The sequence below is a fragment of the Sinohyriopsis cumingii genome, chromosome 1, assembly GCF_028554795.1.
Source record: "Sinohyriopsis cumingii isolate HCF-2022 chromosome 1, ASM2855479v2, whole genome shotgun sequence".
In the NCBI taxonomy this organism is placed as follows: Eukaryota; Metazoa; Mollusca; class Bivalvia; order Unionida; family Unionidae; genus Sinohyriopsis; species Sinohyriopsis cumingii.
In genome coordinates, this window is record NC_142961.1 from 126,355,916 (window position 1) to 126,376,997 (window position 21,082).

At 35.0% G+C, this 21,082-nt stretch overlaps 1 protein-coding gene across 10 annotated transcripts in view; it reads left to right on the plus strand.

Annotated features, from left to right (window-relative positions):
• LOC149807832 (focal adhesion kinase 1-like) overlaps positions 1-21,082 on the plus strand; it is a 242,187-nt gene that overhangs the window by 144,608 nt on the left and 76,497 nt on the right. For all 10 annotated transcript variants that reach the window (XM_089971208.1, XM_089971144.1, XM_089971216.1 and 7 more), the window contains 4 exons: positions 3,713-3,830; positions 4,976-5,116; positions 15,392-15,469; positions 18,792-19,005. In XM_089971208.1, coding sequence (XP_089827334.1) covers positions 3,713-3,830; positions 4,976-5,116; positions 15,392-15,469; positions 18,792-19,005 — 551 coding nt within the window. The remainder of the gene's footprint in view (positions 1-3,712; positions 3,831-4,975; positions 5,117-15,391; positions 15,470-18,791; positions 19,006-21,082) is intronic.

The following is a 21,082-nucleotide window of genomic DNA, read 5'->3' on the forward strand; positions in this document are numbered from 1 at the left end:
TCAGGACCATGAGTCTGTACTAATTTCTTCCAAACAGCCTCGGCATTAATGACATCAGTTTCACTGAAACATTCGAAGTCGCTGTCGTCGTCGTTGTCTCTGTTACTGTTTTGCTTTACGTCAAAGGCAGCTCCAAGACCCTTAATCCAGCACCCGAGGTCTCTTGTAATCAATTTTTTTTTAATGCAACAAACACTTCCCCAAGTTGTTGATTAAAACAAAGCCAGCATGTACATGTAATTAGGTTCTCACAGAAGTACTCACGGGTTTCGATGTGACGGTCGATTGACTCTTTTTCATGTTTTCAATGAACAGACTATGTTGTGATTATAATGTTTAACACTGAAACGGAATTAAAGGATTAGAACGTGACTTTCACACAGGAAGTCGTTTAATTGGTGTTTATTTCATTCTCTGTTGCCACCTGTTAACATTTACCAGAAGTTTTCATTGATTGCTATTTCACCAGACTGTTTATTTACAGTATAATGACAACTATTTATCCTAAAAACTTACATAATATATGATATCTTTAAACAGAGGTCTCGCTAAGATTTTACAACTGGGTCTTTCTGCCTCGGAATTCAATCACTAAATATCAGTATATTTTCTCACTCGGCCGCCAAGTCAAAGCCTTTGAACTAGCCACCTAGCTGTTGCATCATGTTCTTTTTTTTTTTAATGTACTCTTATGAAATAGCAACAGTACATCAAAGAGTCTTTCAGTCACTGAATTCTGTCATTGTAAATATCAGCACAGTAAACTGATCAACACATTTTCCCACAAAGCAGGTGGCTGAAACAGGACCGGCAAATCTTTGAATTTTCCCGCGCACCTATTACATGCGTACGGAGGACTCCAGCCTCAGTGATTTTCTGCGTCCCAGATCAAAAATTGGCGTCCAAATACGCGTAATTAAGCGTTTTTGAGATCTCTGAAATTAATTCTTCTCTAGAGCTTGCAAATTGCAAAATATGGATTATATTTTTACGGGCATTAATCACCATTTTCGATGATAAAACGAGCAATGTATCAAGGTTTAATTTAACAATTCTTATCGTGATTTTTTTCATGTTCAGCATATTTTAAAGATATTTTAAATACATTTTGTCTGGAAAAAATCGGGAGCCAAGACGGACACCGCGTTATAAGCGGGATCGCGAGTTATCTGGGCGCGAGTTATCGAGGGAGCGGTGTATAATGAAACAGTAGGACTAATGGTATATGGTCTTCTCTTGACATATACTATAACTATTATTGGATAAGAAGACATCCCATGGCTCCTGAACTCATATTATTAGGGGGCCCCGAGTGGTCTAAAGTGCTCTCCGTTAGGGATCACTGCCATCTCACCTCTGTCTGCGTAGGTTCGAGTCTCGGATTCGGCCAATGTGGGTACGTGAGAAAGCTTGCCAGTAGCTTCTCGAGGGTCGGTGGTTCTTTCCGGTTATTTCCCGGGTTCTTCCTCCACCCTTAATACTGGCCGCCATGTATAGCCTATCGTGTGCTGAAAAATGGCGTTAAACCCCACAACAACAACAACATTTTATTACATGCATAGTGGTTTTTGATGGTAAGCAACTTAATAAAGGACAGTCGTTAAAGTTTTAGGATTATGTGCTGTAAAGGCCCTCAATTAAATACCAAAGTTAAAAATATATATTATTATGTGCTGTAAAGGCCCTCAATTAAATACCAAAGTTAACAATATAGGATTATGTGATGTAAGGCCATCAGTTAAATACCAAAGCTAACAAATATTTATGTTTTCGTTTGTGACTTGAAGAAACATACAAATAGCAAACATTATATTGGTCATTTTTTAGATTTATTTGAAATGAAACTTCTTGATTGAAATGTAAAACATTAAAATATAAGGTTAAAAATTAAAAAAAGAGATTAAAAAAATGAGATCATACTGCTTAATTATTTATGATTTTAATAACATTTTCTCTTTTTGTACAAAAAATTGGCAGTATTTTCTTGCAGATGTGAATCTTATCCCTTGAACTTTTTTTATGCAGAAATTTGAACACTTTAATAAAAGGACAATGTTCTGTTTACCAAAGCCTTACCAAAGAATATAATATATTTTATTCATTATGAATTTACGTTTGGATGGTATACAGAAAATTAGAGGGTATGAAAAATGTAATGACTCGTGGTGTTACGGTGGTCCCACTCTTATAAGGGCACCCTTCTGCAGCAGGAAAAGTGGCCTTATAAAAGGGTTGGGTTTTCTAGAAGGCGATCATACAGATTTGAGTAATAATTACATATAAAGTATGAGATAGTAAATAATTTTTAAATATTTAATATTTTCATTTAAAAATCACAGGCATGTTATGGAAGCAATGAGATTAAGTTGAGTCATTGTTTTTTAGGGCTATAACTGTAATTGTTCTTCCAGTACAGTAATTTTCCCACTGCTTTAGAATGTATAACGGACAATGTTTATTAGAATCTTTCTGACATTAAATTTCCCAGTAGTGATCAAAGAACTCTAACACTTTTTGTTTAGTCAAAGTGCTTTCACTTTTAAACTGAGAATGTTTTGCACTTTATGCAGCAAGTTGCTGCTTCATTTGTAGTTATTATATGAAATACTCATTGTTGACAAAAGAAGTGAGCTTCTTACACAATTGACTGAATTTAGTCGGGTCACTTTTCAGTTACATTTCATAATCTATGAGGGGGAAGCTGCAATGACTAACATGCCATTTTTACTTTATAACAACAGGATATCATGTTTTGACCTGAGATGAACAATAATGTACTTTTCAGCAGTTAGCTTTAGTCATCTTGATGTTATCAATGGTAATAATAGCCTGTATTTATCAAAATATCAAAATCTAACATCAACGGAACAGAGCATACAGCAATGAGAATAGTCACAGTACTTGCCTCATTGTATGTATCAGAGTTAGTTTTATTATAGGCATGTTTGAGCAAATGTCATTGTGTTGAAAAAAGTCTTTAAATATTTGAGACTTGTATCCGTAAATCCCAATATGTGGCTAATCTCAATGAGTAAAGACAGTTTTTGCATTAATATGCTTGCCACTGGCCATGTTAGAAGGGTGTCTGTCCTAGAGGGGTACTTTTGAGCAAAGGTTCATCAGTGCCAAGGCATTCTGGCCAGATGTATAAAGTGGGTGGCTGCTGGTCTGAGGGGAAGTTAAAGAGGGCAACTACTGTATTGTTTTATGGGTTCATATTCCCGTCATATATATAAGCTTGTTATGCTGCTGCCATATCTATGGGTTGGCCATGTTAACCGTGTCTATTTTTTATCTATCCTGTTCTGTCCATCCTTCCATAACAAATTATGTTTTCACTCTATAACTTTGTTTTCATGGGTTAAAAACAAATTTAGTATGATGCTTGATGTTAAGAAGACCTGAGTCTGGTTTTACCTTCACAGTTTTCTGAAAATATTTTACTTTTGGCCCCTGTTTAAGTTAAAGCTTGGTCCATGCTTGTTGAACCAAGATTACCTCAGTTGTATCATAATGGAGGGGCATTCATGTCGTATGGACATATTACTTGTCTATATAAAACAGTTTAAACTTGTCACTAATTTAAGAAGAATCTTGATGTTGCATAATTATTTTCTTTCATAAATTATTTGTTTTGAATTCATTTCAAGTCTGTTATTAATGGAAAGTGTAAGCAATCAATTATTGCAACATTTTCAACTTTTCTTTGCAGGCGTTTCTTCAAGGACATGCCTCAAGTAGCATTAGATAAGAAATCAAATTTTGAATGCTTAGAAAAAGATGTTGGTTTGAAAAGATTTCTTCCCAAAAGTGTTATTGATTCTATGAAGGTAGAGTACAAGGAATTTTGACCTTTTTCATTTAGTCCTTACATTTTAATAAATGGTTCAGACTGTATTTAGAAGTATGCCCAGGTTATGTTTAAAAATTAACGAAGTACTTTAGAAGTATGCCAAGGTTATGTTTAAAAATTAACGAAGTACTTTAGAAGTATGCCAAGGTTATGTTTAAAAATTAAGGAAGAATTACAATGAATAAATGTATACCTATTTCTTGTTTTTATTGTTGTAAATATTCAGGAAAACTAAGTATACCTCAGTTTCAAAGAGGTTGTTTTGCTTGATAGGCATTTTAGTGGACATAAGCACACAACAGGTTATGTCATGCCAAGCATTTGGAACAATGAGTCTAGTCTGGGCAGGATGCAAACCTGTACCCATCTGTGAGAAAGTCTGGCAGACAAACCACTGAGCAATTGTTTATCAACCTACATCTAGGAGATAAAAATATACTTTATAAATGCATTTCTTAAATAATAATAATAATAATGATAATAACAGTAATAATAATCATAATAATAATAATAATAATTCATTTTTTTGTTGCTTGATCTCTATGGCATTGGTTCCTATAGATCTAATTTAAGAGAGTTACTTTTGAACATCATTTGTACCATACATTTAGTAGCAAGCCATACCTTCAGATTGCTTACAGTTTTAAAGTATGATTATCATTATGGCCATTAGTTACATTTAGTATAATGCCATATCTTTAGATTGCTTACAGTTTTAAAGTATGAATATTATTTTGACCATTAGTTACATTTAGTATAATGCCATATCTTTAGATTACTTACAGTTTTAAAGTATGAATATTATTTTGACCATTAGTTACATTTAGTATAATGCCATATCTTTAGATTACTTACAGTTTTAAAGTATTAATATCATTATGGCCATTAGTGCTGTGTTACTTACCGTGTTTAAGGCATAGGCAACTGCATAACAGTTTTGTTTCGGATGAGCTTTTGCAGAATGCTTTAATTTAAAAGGATCATGCTTATGTTGTCAGTAAACAGTATAGAGAACCCTTTCCTGCAGGCACATTATGCAGCAGCATGTCTGGCTCTGTGCAGTTTACAGTTGAATGCACATTACATATGGAATAATATGGTGTTGTGATGTTGCTATTTCAGTCCAAGACTCTACGGAAGTTGATACACCAACACTTCAAACAGCATGCTCAGCTAAGTGAATCAGAGTGTGTTTACAAGTTTTTTGAAACATTGTCCATTGTGTTCCGGTTTAGCCAGGAGAGGTTCAAGTGTGCCCTGGGGGTAAGACTTTTAATCCCTTTCGACGTTAGTTTTTCTGATTGTCTGTCTATGTGTGTCAGACACCCATTCCAGTCTAAACATAATGAAATAAACTGCAGTCCAAGATTGACCACATTTAATTTGTTCACATCAAAACCATCAAATCTGGATTTCTTATTTTTATTAAAAAACACAATATGCATTTACTTTTTTTAATTGCTGTAAATCCAGAAATGTAGTTTGTATAAAGGTGTAGGAAATTGAGCAAGGAGCCTAAAAATAGCTTCATTGTTTTTTCTTTGTAGAGACTAAAATGCAAAGAATTATGCATCAAACCAGTCATTATTTGTTCAAAATTTTATCTTGGGGATTATGGCTCATTCACTGATTTCACAAAATTTTAATGAAGGTACAAAGATGATGATTTTCAGTGAGGTAAATCAGATGTACACTAATTTGAAGGAGATGAAAGTGTTTGGTTTTCTATTTATGTCGTATTTACATTTCATGAGCCTTTTGATTTTACAAGTGTTGGTGTTGTTTTTTTAAATTTTTAATGTAGCTTTAACAATTTTAATCATATTGTTATGATGTCTTCAGTGTGGCGGTTTATAGTGATGTCCCAACCAGACACACTATCCTGACACCAGGCTGACCAGTCCTAACACTAACTGCTTATTAAGGCATGTGCAATACCATTGTTATAAGTCTTTGATATGACTCAGCCAGGGTTTGAACGTACATCTTCCCACACCTGAGTTGGACACTCTAACCACTTAGGCCATCAGAGTGATCCTGTGTACAAGAAAAATTTAAATAGAGATCTCCCAAAATCGGACACTGATTTAGATTTTTGTAAAAATGTCAACTTTGTGTATTATGATCAGATTTTAAAACTCAGGTTGTACTCATCTGACATTATATTATAACCTGTCTTTAGAGACTACATTTGGGACATTCCCACTTTTGTATAATGGAACCTGTCTTGAGAGACCACCTGTAGGAAAACCCAAAAATAGTTTCAGAAGAAAGGTGATCCTTCCTGACAGTTTTTGAATGATTAAAGTACCAAATAAAGAATTTGATTTTGTGGTCATTTAGCACAAGTGGTCTCTTAAAAGAGGTGGATTTAGCACACGTTCAGAAGTTTAGTCGTGTGTATTTGAGGATGTTGTTCCAGATTCAAAGTCTGAAAATTTTAGTAAATGAAAAATATAGAAGGTGTTTACATTAGTAACATTTATCCCATCAAATTTAATGGTTTAAGATCGGTCCTTTAGTAAAATTTGTCTTTATTATGTAACTTTTAAAGACACACATACCCTTCACAAAGATGTAGAATGTTTCACTCTTTATGATTGAGGAAAATACAGTCAAACGTGCACATCGTTGAGGACACCATTATACAATCAAACAAGCATATGAATGATGACACCAGGATGAAATCAATCAGTGTATCCCCCAGGGGTGTAAAACTGAGGGCAAAAAAAACCCCTTGGTGTCAGAACTGTGAGTCAAACAAAAAATGTGGGGGTCAAAAATGTTCTGACAAATTTTCACCAGAAACGTACTTTTTCAGCTTGAAATAGGATATTGCAACTTGCACAACATTCTCTCTCTAAGCATACAAATAAACTAACAAACAAATGCATTGTCCATTCAAAGAATAATTTCATTAGTTCATTTTTCGTTTAAAGTCGTACTCTCGTAATCTTTTTGAAGTAATATTATAGACCAACACATTACATACTAGCCAATACAAAAAGCCTAATAAATCTTTTTAACAAAAGGCAGTTAATTTACTGCCTGTCATAAAATGTGTACTATCATCGATTTCACTGTACACAACTCCCTCGATAACTTGCGCACATCAGGGTCCAGAAACATCGACCACACTATAAGTGAGGAGCGAGTTATCGAGAGACCTATAAAATAAGCCCAAAACCAATAAAGTGATTGACAACATAAATGAAAAATGGGGGTGGGGGGTGGTAGGCAGATTATACTGTTGAATACTCACTTTATAATCATGCTGAGATTAACTGTGAATAAATATCTCTTCATAACGGTGTACTTTATTATTTCCTCGTAGGGCAACATTAATTTCAGGATAAATTACAGTATATTGAGGTGATCATCGAAAACATTATTCCACGTGGTTTCCGTTCGCATAACGTGTACCACTTCACACATTGTGTACTACGTCACTAATTTTTATGTTGAATTGGATACATTCTAGTTTTATTGTTTGATCCAAATTAGACGTTTTTTTATATACAAAAGATCGACTCTTTTCGAGAAACAGTGTCGATCGAACAATAGATAGATTTGAATGCGATAGAAGTAAAATGGAAAACAAAAACAACAAGGGTTAATCAGTACTAACATATTTAATTGGTATACAAATTTAAAACAACATAAATTAGAACAAGATAATACTTGCCATTTGTGCCACGCCTGACAAATATCAATTCACTTTTTGAAAAAATCAGTTAATTTTTTGTGTGTGTTACTCCTTGGTTTCTCTGCCGCCTAAACAAAATCCCTCAGATTTCTCAACTGCATGAGCTTTATGTAGTCAACATTTTGGGTCTCCAGCCACCTTATGGCAATGTCAAAATATTTGATTGCTTCCGGTGCAGAGGGGTGGGGGGGGTGCAACATCTGCGTCTGCATCATTTTCAACACTTGTGTTACTCCAGTTAGAATCGTCTTCTGCTGCAAATTTGTTCGTTATAGAATTAATTATTGTTTCGGCTGTGGGGCAATCACTGTCAGCACAAATCCACTCCTCCATATCAAGAGAAACGCCCATCTCAGGACCATGAGTCTGTGAGAATTTCTCCCAAACAGCCTCGGCATTAATGACATCAGTTTCACTGAAACCTTCGAAGTCACTATCATCGTCGCTGTCTCTGTTACTGTTTTGCTTTACGTCAAAGGCAGCTCCAAGACCCTTAATCCAGCACCCCAGGTCTCATGTAATCGATTTATTTTTAATGCAACAAACACTTCCCCAAGTCGTTGATCAAAACAAAGCCAGCATGTAATTAGGTTCTCACAGAAGTACTCACAGGTTTCGATGTGATGGTCAATTGACATTTTCTCACCCGGCCGCCAGTCAAAGCCTTTGAACTAGCCACCTAGCTATTGCATCATGTTCTTTTTTTTAAATGTACTCTTATAAAATGGCAACATGTATGTACATCAAAGAGTCTTTCAGTCACTGAATTCTGTCATTGTAAATATCAGCACAGTTAAACTGATCAACACATTTTCCCACAAAGCAGGTGGCTGAAACAGGACCGGCAAATCCTTGAATTTTCCCGTGCACCTATTACATCTGTACTGAGGACTCCCGCCTCAGTGATTTTCTGCGTCCCAGATCAAAAATTGGCATCCAAATATGCGTAATTAAGCGTTTTCGAAATCTCTGAAAATAATTCTTATTTAGAACTTGCAAATTTCAAAATATGGATCATATTTTTACAGGCATTAATCACCATTTTCGATGATAAAACGAGCAATGTATCAAGGTTTAATTTATCAATTCTTATCGTAATTTTTTCATGTTCAGCATATTTTAAAGATATTTTAAATATATTTTCTCTGGAAAAAATCGGGAGCCAAGACGGACACCGCGTTATAAGCGGGATCGCGAGTTATCTGGGCGCGAGTTATCGAGGGAGTGGTGTACTTTGCCCTAGAACAAATTTATCCAAAAATCAAGAAGGCTAATGATTCATCTTGATTCTAATAAGTTACACTTAAACTTTAAGATCCTTCATTTATTGCAGCAAAGTTAAAAACCAAAAAAATCTGCAATGACCCCCCTGACTGTATAATCCAAATAAACGCATTTGTCTCGGCAAGTTTACTGATTTCTTTGTTGTGAAAGAATGTCTTGGGTTATAATGTGTTCTCCAGATATCTTGTGGCAAACGAGGGCAGATTTTCTAAAATTCTTAAACCCTACCATGAAAGGATTATTCACTTTTGCAGTCTTCGCAATCACGCGATCAGAAGTCACACCGGTAATCCTAATGGATGTGCTGTATTCCAGTCAAGTGAATTTTTTTCTCCATTTTTCATTAACATTAGATCCACAGTTACTCTTTTGTGTTCTGATTCTTTCACTTTCTTCGCTAATCTTAGTGCATGACATTTTAATCTGGAGAATACTTTCTAATGCAACAGGCATTGAGGTTAAACATCAAGATGACATCTTGCTGAGCTCCATGGAATTCACATGAGAGCTCACGAGATATGGGAAAGCTACTCTGTCATAACATTGCCTATGCTAGTCTGGTTCCTTATTTCGTATGTTCCCTGTGTTGCACTTAGCTATACGATTAGAGGAGCGCAACACAGGGAATGAACAAAGCGGGGAACCAGTCAATGCCAATGCTCGAAGTCTACACGATGCCACCCCTCGTCCAATGCATTGGATATTAAATAAATCCTGATCGCATTATGCGAATCTCTTGCATCAAAAAACGCATGGCAACAAAATGTTTGCATCAGTTTTCTCCAGCATGCGTCGCTGACACACAAATGTGCGTAAAGGGAAACACTGTCAATCAAGCATATCACTGAGGACACCATTATACAATCAGACTTGCACATCATTGAGAACACCTATATAAAATCAGTCATGTATATCATCGAAGACACCGTTATGCAATCAAACATATCAGCCAGGACATCATTATACAAACATATCAGTGAGGACATCAATTTACAATCAAACATATCATTGAGAACATCAGTATACAATCAAACATATCAGTGAGATCAATATACAATCAAACATATCAGTGAGGACATCAATTTACAATCAAACATATCATTGAGAAGATCATTATACAATCAAACATATCAGTGAGAACATCAGTATACGAACATATCAGTGAGATCAATATACAATCAAACATATCAGTGAGATCAATATACAATCAAACATATCAGTGAGAACATTATTATACAGTCAAACATATCAGTGAGGACATCAATATACAATCAAACATATCAGTGAGAACATCAGTATACAATCAAACATATCAGTGAGATCAATATACAATCAAACATATCAGTGAGGACATCAATTTACAATCATACATATCGGTGAGAACATCAATATACAATTAAACATATCGGATACCAATATACAATCATTGATGCACATCATAGAGGATACCATTATACAATCATTAATGCATATCATAGAAAACACCATTATACAATTAATCATTAACCATTATAAAGTCAGTCATGCATATCTTAGAGGACACCATTATACAGTTAATTATGCATATGATTGAGGTACCATTCTACAACCAATTATGAATGTAATAGAGGACAGGCATACATATCTTAGAGGACACCACTATACAACCAATCATGCATGTAATAGAGGACAGTCGTGCATATCTTAGAGGACACCACTATACAACCAATCATGCATGTAATAGAGGACAGTTGTGCATATCTTAGAGGACACCACTATACAACCAATCATGCATGTAATAGAGGACAGTCGTGCATATCTTAGAGGACAGTCATGCATATCTTAGAGGACACCACTATACAACCAATCATGCATGTAATAGAGGACAGTCGTGCAGATCTTAGAGGACACCACTATACAACCAATCATGCATGTAATAGAGGACAGTCATGCATATCTTAGAGGACACCACTATACAACCAATCATGCATGTAATAGAGGACAGTTGTGCATATCTTAGAGGACACCACTATACAACCAATCATGCATGTAATAGAGGACAGTCGTGCATATCTTAGAGGACACCACTATACAACCAATCATGCATGTAATAGAGGACAGTCATGCATATCTTAGAGGACACCACTATACAACCAGTCATGCATGTAATAGAGGACAGTCATGCATATCTTAGAGGACACCACTATACAACCAATCATGCATGTAATAGAGGACAGTCGTGCATATCTTAGAGGACACCACTATACAACCAATCATGCATGTAATAAAGGACAGTCATGCATATCTTAGAGGACACCACTATACAACCAATCATGCATATAATAGAGGACAGGCATACATATCCCATTCTGCAACCAATCATGCATGTAATAGAGGACAGTCATGCATGTCTTAGAGGACACCATTATATGCACATCATAGAGGTTACCATTATGACTTTCTAAGATTGGTGTTTTCCAAGTGGATATTAGTGCATGTTAAATTCAAGAAAATGTTGGTATGTTAATAACCATTACATTTTATTGGTAAAAATAAGGATGTGGGGTAGTGAGTGATCAATATAATTTATCTCATCTTGGAATAACTGGGACTATATTTGTATAAATGAGAAGGTATAACCCCAAAACATGAATCAGTACACTTTATCCTGATGTTGTTTGGTCATAAGTCAGTACACTTTTTCCTGATGTTGTTTGGTCATATGTCAGTACACTTTATCCTGATCTTGTTTGGTCATAAGTCAGTACACTTTATCCTGATGTTTGGTCACAAATCAGTACACTTTACCCTGATGTTGTTTGGTCATGAGTCAGTACACTTTTTCCTGATGTTTGGTCATATGTCAGTACACTTTATCCTGATGTTGCTTGGTCATAAGTCAGTACACTTTATCCAGATGTTGCTTGGTCATAAGTCAGTACACTTTATCTTGTCAGTACACTTTATGTTGCTTGGTCATAAGTCAGTACACTTCATCCAGATGTTATTTCTTCATAAGTCAGTACACAATCCTTATGTTGTTTGGTCATAAGTCAGTACACTTTATGTTGCTTGGTCATAAGTCAGTACACTTTATCCAGATGTTGTTTTTTCATAAGTCAGTACACACATCCTTATGTTGCTTGGTCATAAGTCATTACACTTTATCCTGACATTGTTTGGTCATAAGTCAGTACACTTTATCTTGATTTTGCTTGGTCACAAGTCATTTTGAAATATGATCGTGATTTGATCTGTTTCTGAAATTTCCTTTCATTGAATGACACTTTAAATGTCTTTTTAATAGTCATTCAGCTCTTGACACATATGCATTGGTATCTTCCATCCTATTGTTTTGGCTTTACTACACAGTCAGATAGGGGTGAAAGGAATGACTGTATTAATTTTTTTTAAAAATTAACTTAGATTTGACTGTTTAGCTTTGTGCCAGATACCTTTGCTACATGGTCAGTATAAAACTTTAGAATGGATTTTAATCTGTGCCATTGGTCTTGGGGTTTTTCCCAGTCTTAGCTAAGGAAATCTTTTCTGCTCACACCTCACAGGATATGGCCACTTGTTTTTCTCCATCATCAAGTGTACTGCTTTAGCAATAACAAAATAATTTAGTAGACTGGTGGGAAGAAAGAGGTAAGTTAATTTTATCAAGGAATGAGGTAAAATCATCTTCCATGTATCTTGTTTGGATATAGTTATAATTTTTACTGTATAGTCAATGGTACAGCACCCTCAAATAAGGCCTTTAATTATAACACAGTTTCTTTTATAAGACAAGTATGGATATAGGTCCCTTTTCATCAGGTGTTGGGGAAATTATATATATCATGTACTTCATTATAAAATAGTCTGCTATAAGTCAGTCTTCTAATGCTCACATGGACAGCATTAGGATGAGAGAGTACTGTATATTCCTGGAAGAAGAATAATCACAGTATATATCAAGGTGGGAAATGTTAATTGCAGAAGATATTTGCCATAGTTTTTATTATTTGTTGAAAAGGTTACATTAGCATTGTCTTCTTCTACTTATGTTTTAAGACTTTATAACCCTGCTATTAGCCTGGTGTCCTGGGTGGGTGAGTGGACTAAGGCACTTACCTTTGTACATCACTTGCACATCTCTCATTGGCCTGCATGGGTTCAGGGCATGGATATGTGAAAAAGGCTGCCAGTAGCTTCCTGTTTTTTGGTGGTTCTTCCAGAGGCTTTTCTCGGGTTCTCCCTCCACTAAATATACTGGCTGCCATATAGCCTTTTATGTACTGAAAAATTACATTAAACAGACAAAAACAAACAAACCATTTTCAGCCTCATAGTATGCCATTAGACTGTTACATGCTTATGTATTGTCCCAAGTCTGTTTTCATCATTTGGATTAGTTGATTAGTACCATATTTACCCACATATTATGCACATCTGAGAACACCATAGGCCCAGATCTGCTATTACTTATCACACCATAAGATCAGCATGTACACTGTTCATTCTTCTTGTGACATGAAATCAATATGGTAAAACCAGATCAGCTGGTGCAGTGGCAGATCTCAGTCTACACTGTTTTTAGTCACTTGTATATATAGTACATGGGTAATTACAGTATCAGTGGTAATTGAGTTTTCTAATTAGTGATTTAGCCTAGCTCAGGTTGGTGGGAAAGTAAGATGTAGCAGCTGCTTTTCTGGTGCTAGCATAGTTGATAATTAAGGCTTTGGTTAAAACTGGTCATTTGCAAATATTTGTCAAAACTATGATCGAGTCTTGTCATACTTGGCATGAATTATTATGATGCTAAGACAGTTCATTCTGTAACACGCTCGCTTGCCCCATTGACCCTGAGGTTAAGCTTGCCTTCATAGAAAATTGGCTTGGAGGTTTTGGTTAGTTTTTTAGCTTTATATTTCTTAACAGTCTTAATGGACTCGTTTTATTCTTGCAATTAAATATTTTGAAGCTGAGATAATTAAGTCTGCATTATACTGCTTGGCCATTTGGCATTAGGGTCAAGGTCACAGTAATTGAAAATTTGGATTAAGGCTTTGGTTAAAGTTTTTATTTGACAGTATTTCCTAAACCCTTAATGGGTTTGGTTCCTACTTGGAATGAATCATTATGAAGCTAAGGGAGACCATTTTGCAACATTCCACTCATCCCTTTCAACTTGTGGTCAAGGTAAAATGTAGGTCCCAGCATTGTTACTTGGTGCCAGTCACCTTACTGAAAAGCTTTGAGTGTGGGCTAGCTATATATGAAGGTCCTGGCCTTGTTACTTGGTGCCACTTACACTTTTCACATCATATTAATGATTTTATTTAATCATAATTTCAGTGGTAAAGTATGATTGTAATTGTGTACAAAGTGATTGTTTTGTCAGGCAGGCAGTTTATTCAGTAGACTAATTAGCAACATGTAAGTAAGGATTTTTCCAGGGTCATTGTGCATGGGACCTTGACATATGTAAGGAGACAAATGGATTAGGAAGTCAGAAGTCAGATTTTAGTAACAAACTTAAAAGATATACATACATATTTATTGATTACTTATAAATTATCTGCATAAAAATTTAATATACAATGACAAATTAAAAGAAACAGAAGTTCTTTATTAGTAAAAAAATTTATACATTTTATTTTACCTTAGTTTTTTTACTTTAAGGTGTGGTATTTTATTGTCATATTTCAGGACAAGCTCAAATCTTCCAAGGGCAAATTCAGTTTTCCCTTGGTTTGTATATTTACAGAAAAAGCAACTTTAGTTTTATCAGCAACAAGTGTTTCAGCATGTTTGTCTTCTAGATCCTAATATACTTGGTGGAAATGTGGTTGTGTTGGGTGCTGGTAGAAAATGTACATACTGTTGAAACAACACTGTAACTTTGCATGTTTCCAAAACTAAATGTCCTAAATTACTGCCATTAAGTCAATGCAGGGACGCATTTGCTTGTATTGTTGCTTCTCAGAAGTCTCTATTGGTCTAACCAGTACAATATTTGTATCAGACATAATTATAGAAAAACCTTACACTATCACATCAAAAGACAAGGAGGATTGATTAACGCAATTAACTTATTTCCAATTTAATGAAGGCAGTTTACTTTTTTAGGCATATCCAAACTTAGGCCATGTTGTGTACATGAATGCAATCACTTTTAACACTAAAAGCATGATGGGCCCCAAGTGGCCGAGTGGTCTAAAACGCTCACTGTTATGTATCACTGCCATCTCACCTCTGTCTGCTTGGGTTTGAGTCTCAGGGTCGGCCAATGTGGGTATGTGAGAAAGCTTACCAGTAGCTTTTCATGGGTTTGTGGTTCTTTCCTGGGTTTTCCTGGGTTCTTCCTGCACCATTTATACTGGCCATCATGTATAGCCTATCTTGTGCTGAAAAATGATGTTAAACCCTGCAACATCAACTAATAGCAGCCAATGAATGTCTGTTATAATGCTAACTTACTCTTCATGCATGCAGCAGTTGATGTTTAATATATGATGATAAATCATCCATTGTATTAATGAGAAATAATAATAGGATGCTTGTGACTTTGATTTCAGTCTGGTTGGAGCATATCAATGGAGCTTGTAATAGGACCAGATGTTGGGATTAGCTACCTCACAGAAAAAGCTTCCACAGTATGCACCCCCCTCTCTTTGTCTCTCTCTCTGTCTCTGTCTCTCTGTCTCTGTCTGTCTCTCTCTCTCCATTTTATTAGGAATGAAAAAATGTTTTTTAGATTTAACATATGCTGTCAAATTCACAACAATAACCATCTGTATGTAGCAGCCAGATATATGTAAAGATTAGTTATGTAGTAGCCAGATATATGTAAAGATTAGTTATGTAGTAGCCAGATATATGTAAAGATTAGTTATGTAGTAGCCAGATATTTATGTAACGATTAGTTATGTAGTCAGATATATGTAAAGATTAGTTCTGTAGCAGCCAGATATATGTAAAGATTAGTTATGTAGTAGCCATATATATGTTTGAAGATTATTTTTAAATAGTTTTTGAACAAATTAATTCATAAAATATGTACATGAGCTGCACACAAGCCACGTCACTTGGAACCAGTGATGGCATAAAAATGAGCACATGGCACAAATTAACATTTTGTCTTTGTTGTAAATATTGTTAGAATGAAAGCGTGTAAGTTGAATTGGCGTAAAGTGAGCATCACCTGTAGTGTTCAATTAGGATGACCAATGTATACACAAATGAAAATTGTGCTTGTTCATCATGATAATAATGCTGGAGCATAGCTCGTGATGTTCAGCTGTATGTTGACTCACAACTCCTTGTCATAATTTCAAAGCACATATTTATGAGATCATTTCAATTGTATTTTAATGTGACAGCAAAGTTCAAACATTGAATGCTGTTTGAAAACTTAAGCTTGAACATATAAGTGATGGACTCTGTTGTGGAAATACAACCTAGTTTGGAGTGTATACTGATAAGTAATTTAAAAGAAAACTTACCTTTAAAACATGAGCTTGAGCAATGAACTATGGTTTTTCATTTTCAGATTTTCACACCAGTTAAGAAATAGGAATACATTATTACAACCATTATCTGCTTTCATTTTATGTTGCATTTTTTGTGTCTTATTGAGAGGCCCCTACTGTGACCAGATAGGTACCTCATGTTTCTAGAGCGATTTCTCCTTTTTGTAACTTTCAGAGGGAACAGTGCCCTAATGCCCTAGTGTCCTAGCTGTAACCCTGCATATTTACTTGCATACAAAAACCAGCTGTTCTTTAAGGACCACTTTTAATTCCCATTGTGTAGTTATTGTATAGACTTCAACATTGTTGTTAATTAGAGGATATTTATAGTTAACTTACAACATGTGATTGCAGATTTATTAGTTATTGCAACTTACGTGCATGAACAGATTTATGTAAAGCCTTAGTTTTATTCTTGTCAAATTGAATTTCAGGCCAGGTTTAGGAAGAGCCAGATTTCATAAGTCTTGAGTATGTGAAGATATAACTTTAATAAAGGGATAATGTTGATGATTATGACAAGTTTATGATTTACTGAAATTTAATTTTTGTTTTTTGTTCAGTATGGAAAATATTTCAAGTTATGTTTTTAGAATAACAATCACAGGTGTATCTGGCAGCGATATATATATATATATATATATATATATATATATATATATATATATATATATATATATATATATATATATATATATATATATATATATAATGTATATATGACCAATTCATTGTTTGCGGGTGGGCATTGGCCTGACACCTTTTTGTTTATTTTCTGTCTGTCAGGAGCTGCAGGAAACAGCTTACTCTGATTTATAGTGAGAATAACATCACATTACATCCATGCTGTTTCTAAGGAATTTTTTTTATCTGGAGATAAAAGTAAAGAAAATATTTCAGCTCTTAAGAAAATCACGTCCAGTTCTGCCCCTCTCCCTCCAATCAATGGCCAGCATCTCAATTAGATGAATTTGCTGTGTGGAAGTTTTGCATAAGTTGCAATCACATCACTGTAACTAAAGTTACACTATAGCTGATACTGTGAAAGACATTGCACTGTCATTAAAGAGCCTATTGATAAAAATAGGAAGTGTTGATATTGAAGACTTCAGTTTTCTAGCTACACTATTGATACAGTAGGCTGGAAAACTTGGAGTGGTTTAACCTCTAAAAATAGCCAAAATAAAGAATACAAAAGAAAGAAACTGATGCAAATGGTGGTCACTTGAAACACTAGCACATACATCAGCAGAAATCAAAGACCTGACAAGTACAGTATTTACATCCATGTTTTCATTCCAAGTGAATAACATCAGTGGAAGCTGATGCAGCCAGCAACACTAAAACAATACTACCACTTCTATAATTGCAAAAAAAACACCTGTCAAGATGAGCACAAATAAAACACCTGTCAAGATAATCACACTATGGTTTCATTTAAGTGCTCAACATTTAAAAGGAAACCGAAACCTCCAAAATGTGAAGATGCCAGCTAAGTTAAAAGACAATGGAATACCTCTTTTGTTTGTGCTGGCCTCATGTACAGACCAACTCAGACCACTTGATAATGAATCAAGGCCTCATGTACAGACCAACTCAGAGCACTTGACTTGACAAAAAATTAAGGCCTCATTTACAGACCAACTCAAACTTCTTGACATGACAATAAATAAAGTCCTCTTGTACAGACCACCTCGAACCACTTAACTTGACAATAAATAAAGACCTCATGTACAGACCAACTTGAACCACTTGACCTGACAAAAAATAAAGGCCTCATGTACAGACCAACTTGAAGCACTTGACAATAAATAAAGGCCTCATGTACAGACCAACTCAAACCACATGACAGTTAATAAAGGCCTTATGTACAGACTGACTCGAATCACTGGATTTGACAATAAATAAAGGCCTCATGTACAAAACAACTTGAACCACTTGACTTGGCAATAAATAAGGAGCACATTGAAGAAATAAAATCACACTTCCAAACTGGTTTGCTAAACAGGTCATGGAGGCCATAACAGTAGATGATATTGCTTTTGACATTCTTTGCACTGTTTTAGTAAGCCTTGCAACTTCATTGATCAAGGCAATTAACGCTGAATGGATAATTTTAGCTGATGCAACAATGAGCTAAAGATTGGACTTATATATCAGTGGCTTTGAGACAGTTGAACTTGTTTTATTCTGCAAGTTTTGGGATATTTTACCTGACAAGAATTTGTGTGTCCCATGCGACTTGATTGAAATGATGTTGAAATCTATCTATTCTTGGTTTCATTGATAAATGGGTTTTAGAATTAATACTGATTCCTTGTGAAATTTAAAGTCACTAAATAATTTTGATATTTTCATTGCCAAGGCAAACACAAGATGAGATGTATTAATTTTTGTTCATAAATTTTGCATGAAATAAATATTGATATAAGATCCTGCATTTCAGCCCACCCATATGGCAGACTTTTCCCAAGTTCAGGCGATACAGACATTGAAATTGGAAGATGGGAAGGGAGTGTTACAATTAAGGATAGCTGGAGCATCAGAACCTCTCACCATCACCTGTGCTTCACTCTCAGAGGCAGAGGACATGGCTGACCTCATTGATGGTTATTGTAGACTGGTTCATGATTGTCAAGGGTCTTTCTGGAGCAAGAAAGGTAAATACATTGAAACTAGTTTGTTACCATTATGCCATATGCTAATCCCTTGTTTTAGTAGACAGTTTTTGGCACATATAAAGTTTTTGTTGTTGTTTAAATATGCACAGGTTCAGTGTGCAAATTCAGTTGTGGAAACTGTACACCTGTCCACTTGTCTGTAAATCTTCTTAAACAATTGTTGGGAATTCATCAAACAGGTATTTGTCTTGGCCATCAGGTAACTGTGTGCAAGAGATCATTAATACAAACATTTCTATTACAGTGACATTTAAAAACAGTTTTGAACAAATATTGAATATGCAGTCAAAACTTGAAGACTCATAATTTATATTTGATTGATTTCAGGTTATTTCCACTGGGTTACTTTTGAGGGTGATGATGGGGAAGCAACCAATGGCATAATGTGACATGTCATGCAAAAAACATATTTTTTTTCCTTTTAAATCTGCTTTGATAGTCATGCTTTGAAAAACACAGTTTTCAGTTATATTTGGGGGGAAAAAAATGACCATAAAATATATTTTTGTAACCAGAAATATACATGTCTGAAACGTGCTGTCTGTATAAACAGTAGACATTCCTGATTAGCGCCCATGTAAAACTATCCTGTGGGCAGTTTGTACAGCCGAGTATCAGGGAGACCATTATAAAGTACTGATGGTCAGAGACAACCAATGAACATCACACATACTACTTAATTAGATGAAAATAGCTACGATGGCACATTGTCAGGTCCTTTAAACACTGCTGTGGGAGAGCTAATTAGGCTAGTTTTCATAGGTAAAGTGCACAACCGAATTCGTTCGAGTTTGGTTCAACCACATAGACGTGTGTTGAAGAAAAAATATTATTACTCATCATTGCCTTGAATGAGAATGTTTAAGCTATCATTATTAAAGACTACTGGCAAGTTTTTGATCAGCAGAAATATTTCTTTGTGGAATTTTAAAATGCAATAATGATTATTGTGGTAGTCTCTAGAATAGAGTATAAGTGTTGTTCACTTTTAAGGTAAAATGACGAAATGTAGATCTGATTTAGGAAAAGTTGAGCCTTTTGCAAAATGAGCTGAACCCAGCAAAACTGAATTTCAGAATTCTGAATGGAATTCAACTTCGTGAAGTGCAGCAACAAAGGATAGAGTTTTATTCTTTGCAAGCACCATATCGACATTAGTCATTCTGGTGTGCATGACATCCATCTCCATAGCAACACCACCAAGTATGTTTGCCATTCCCTCACACCAATGCAGATACAGAAAGATCATTTTCTTTGTTTGAAAATTTCAACAAGATCTTCTGGAAGGTTTTAACAATGGTAGTATCTAGAAGGAATCAAATGAATATCAAGATGAACACAAAAGACATTTGTATTACCTTGATCCACCCACCCCAACTATTGAGAGCAGCATAGGCTGTATCTAATTGAGAAAATAGTCCACTGTCTAGTGGATTTTAAAGTCAGAAACTTGGGATATGTATTTGTTTTTATTTAATGTCTGTCTGGTTGTGTTTATGTGAGTGGGCACGTTTGTGGTGATTTTGAATCTGAGTCTTCCAACTGTTTTTAATTTATACATATATTAAATGCTTTCCCCCCCAAAAAAAGTTTTTCATTTCTTTTTATCAGATTTTAATTTCCAGTAATTTTATATAGACCTTTTTTTAAAAGAGTGAGGATTTGTATTGATTGCAGATACTGTTGTTGCTTTAGTTACATGTTTGTATAATTGGTATCTTTGTGGGATTTGTGATAGACATCCAGAACTTGTACTAATCCATTCCATTTAAAGCAAGGAAGTACTGAAATTGCTTTCTGCAGCTTGGCATGATGCCACTAGCTATTATACATGCCTGCTTTAGCAACTGTTATGTAATGTAGGAAATATAATGTGTCAATACAGCAAGTTCACTTGAACATTCTGATTTCTTTAGTAAATTATAAACTATATTATTAATGAGTAAGATCTTTGCATACTAATGAGGTGATCTTGCATTTGATTGGACAAGTTTGTTATCCTTTTAAAGTCAGATTTCTGATCCAGTTGAAATACATGCTTACACCATCAAGATAG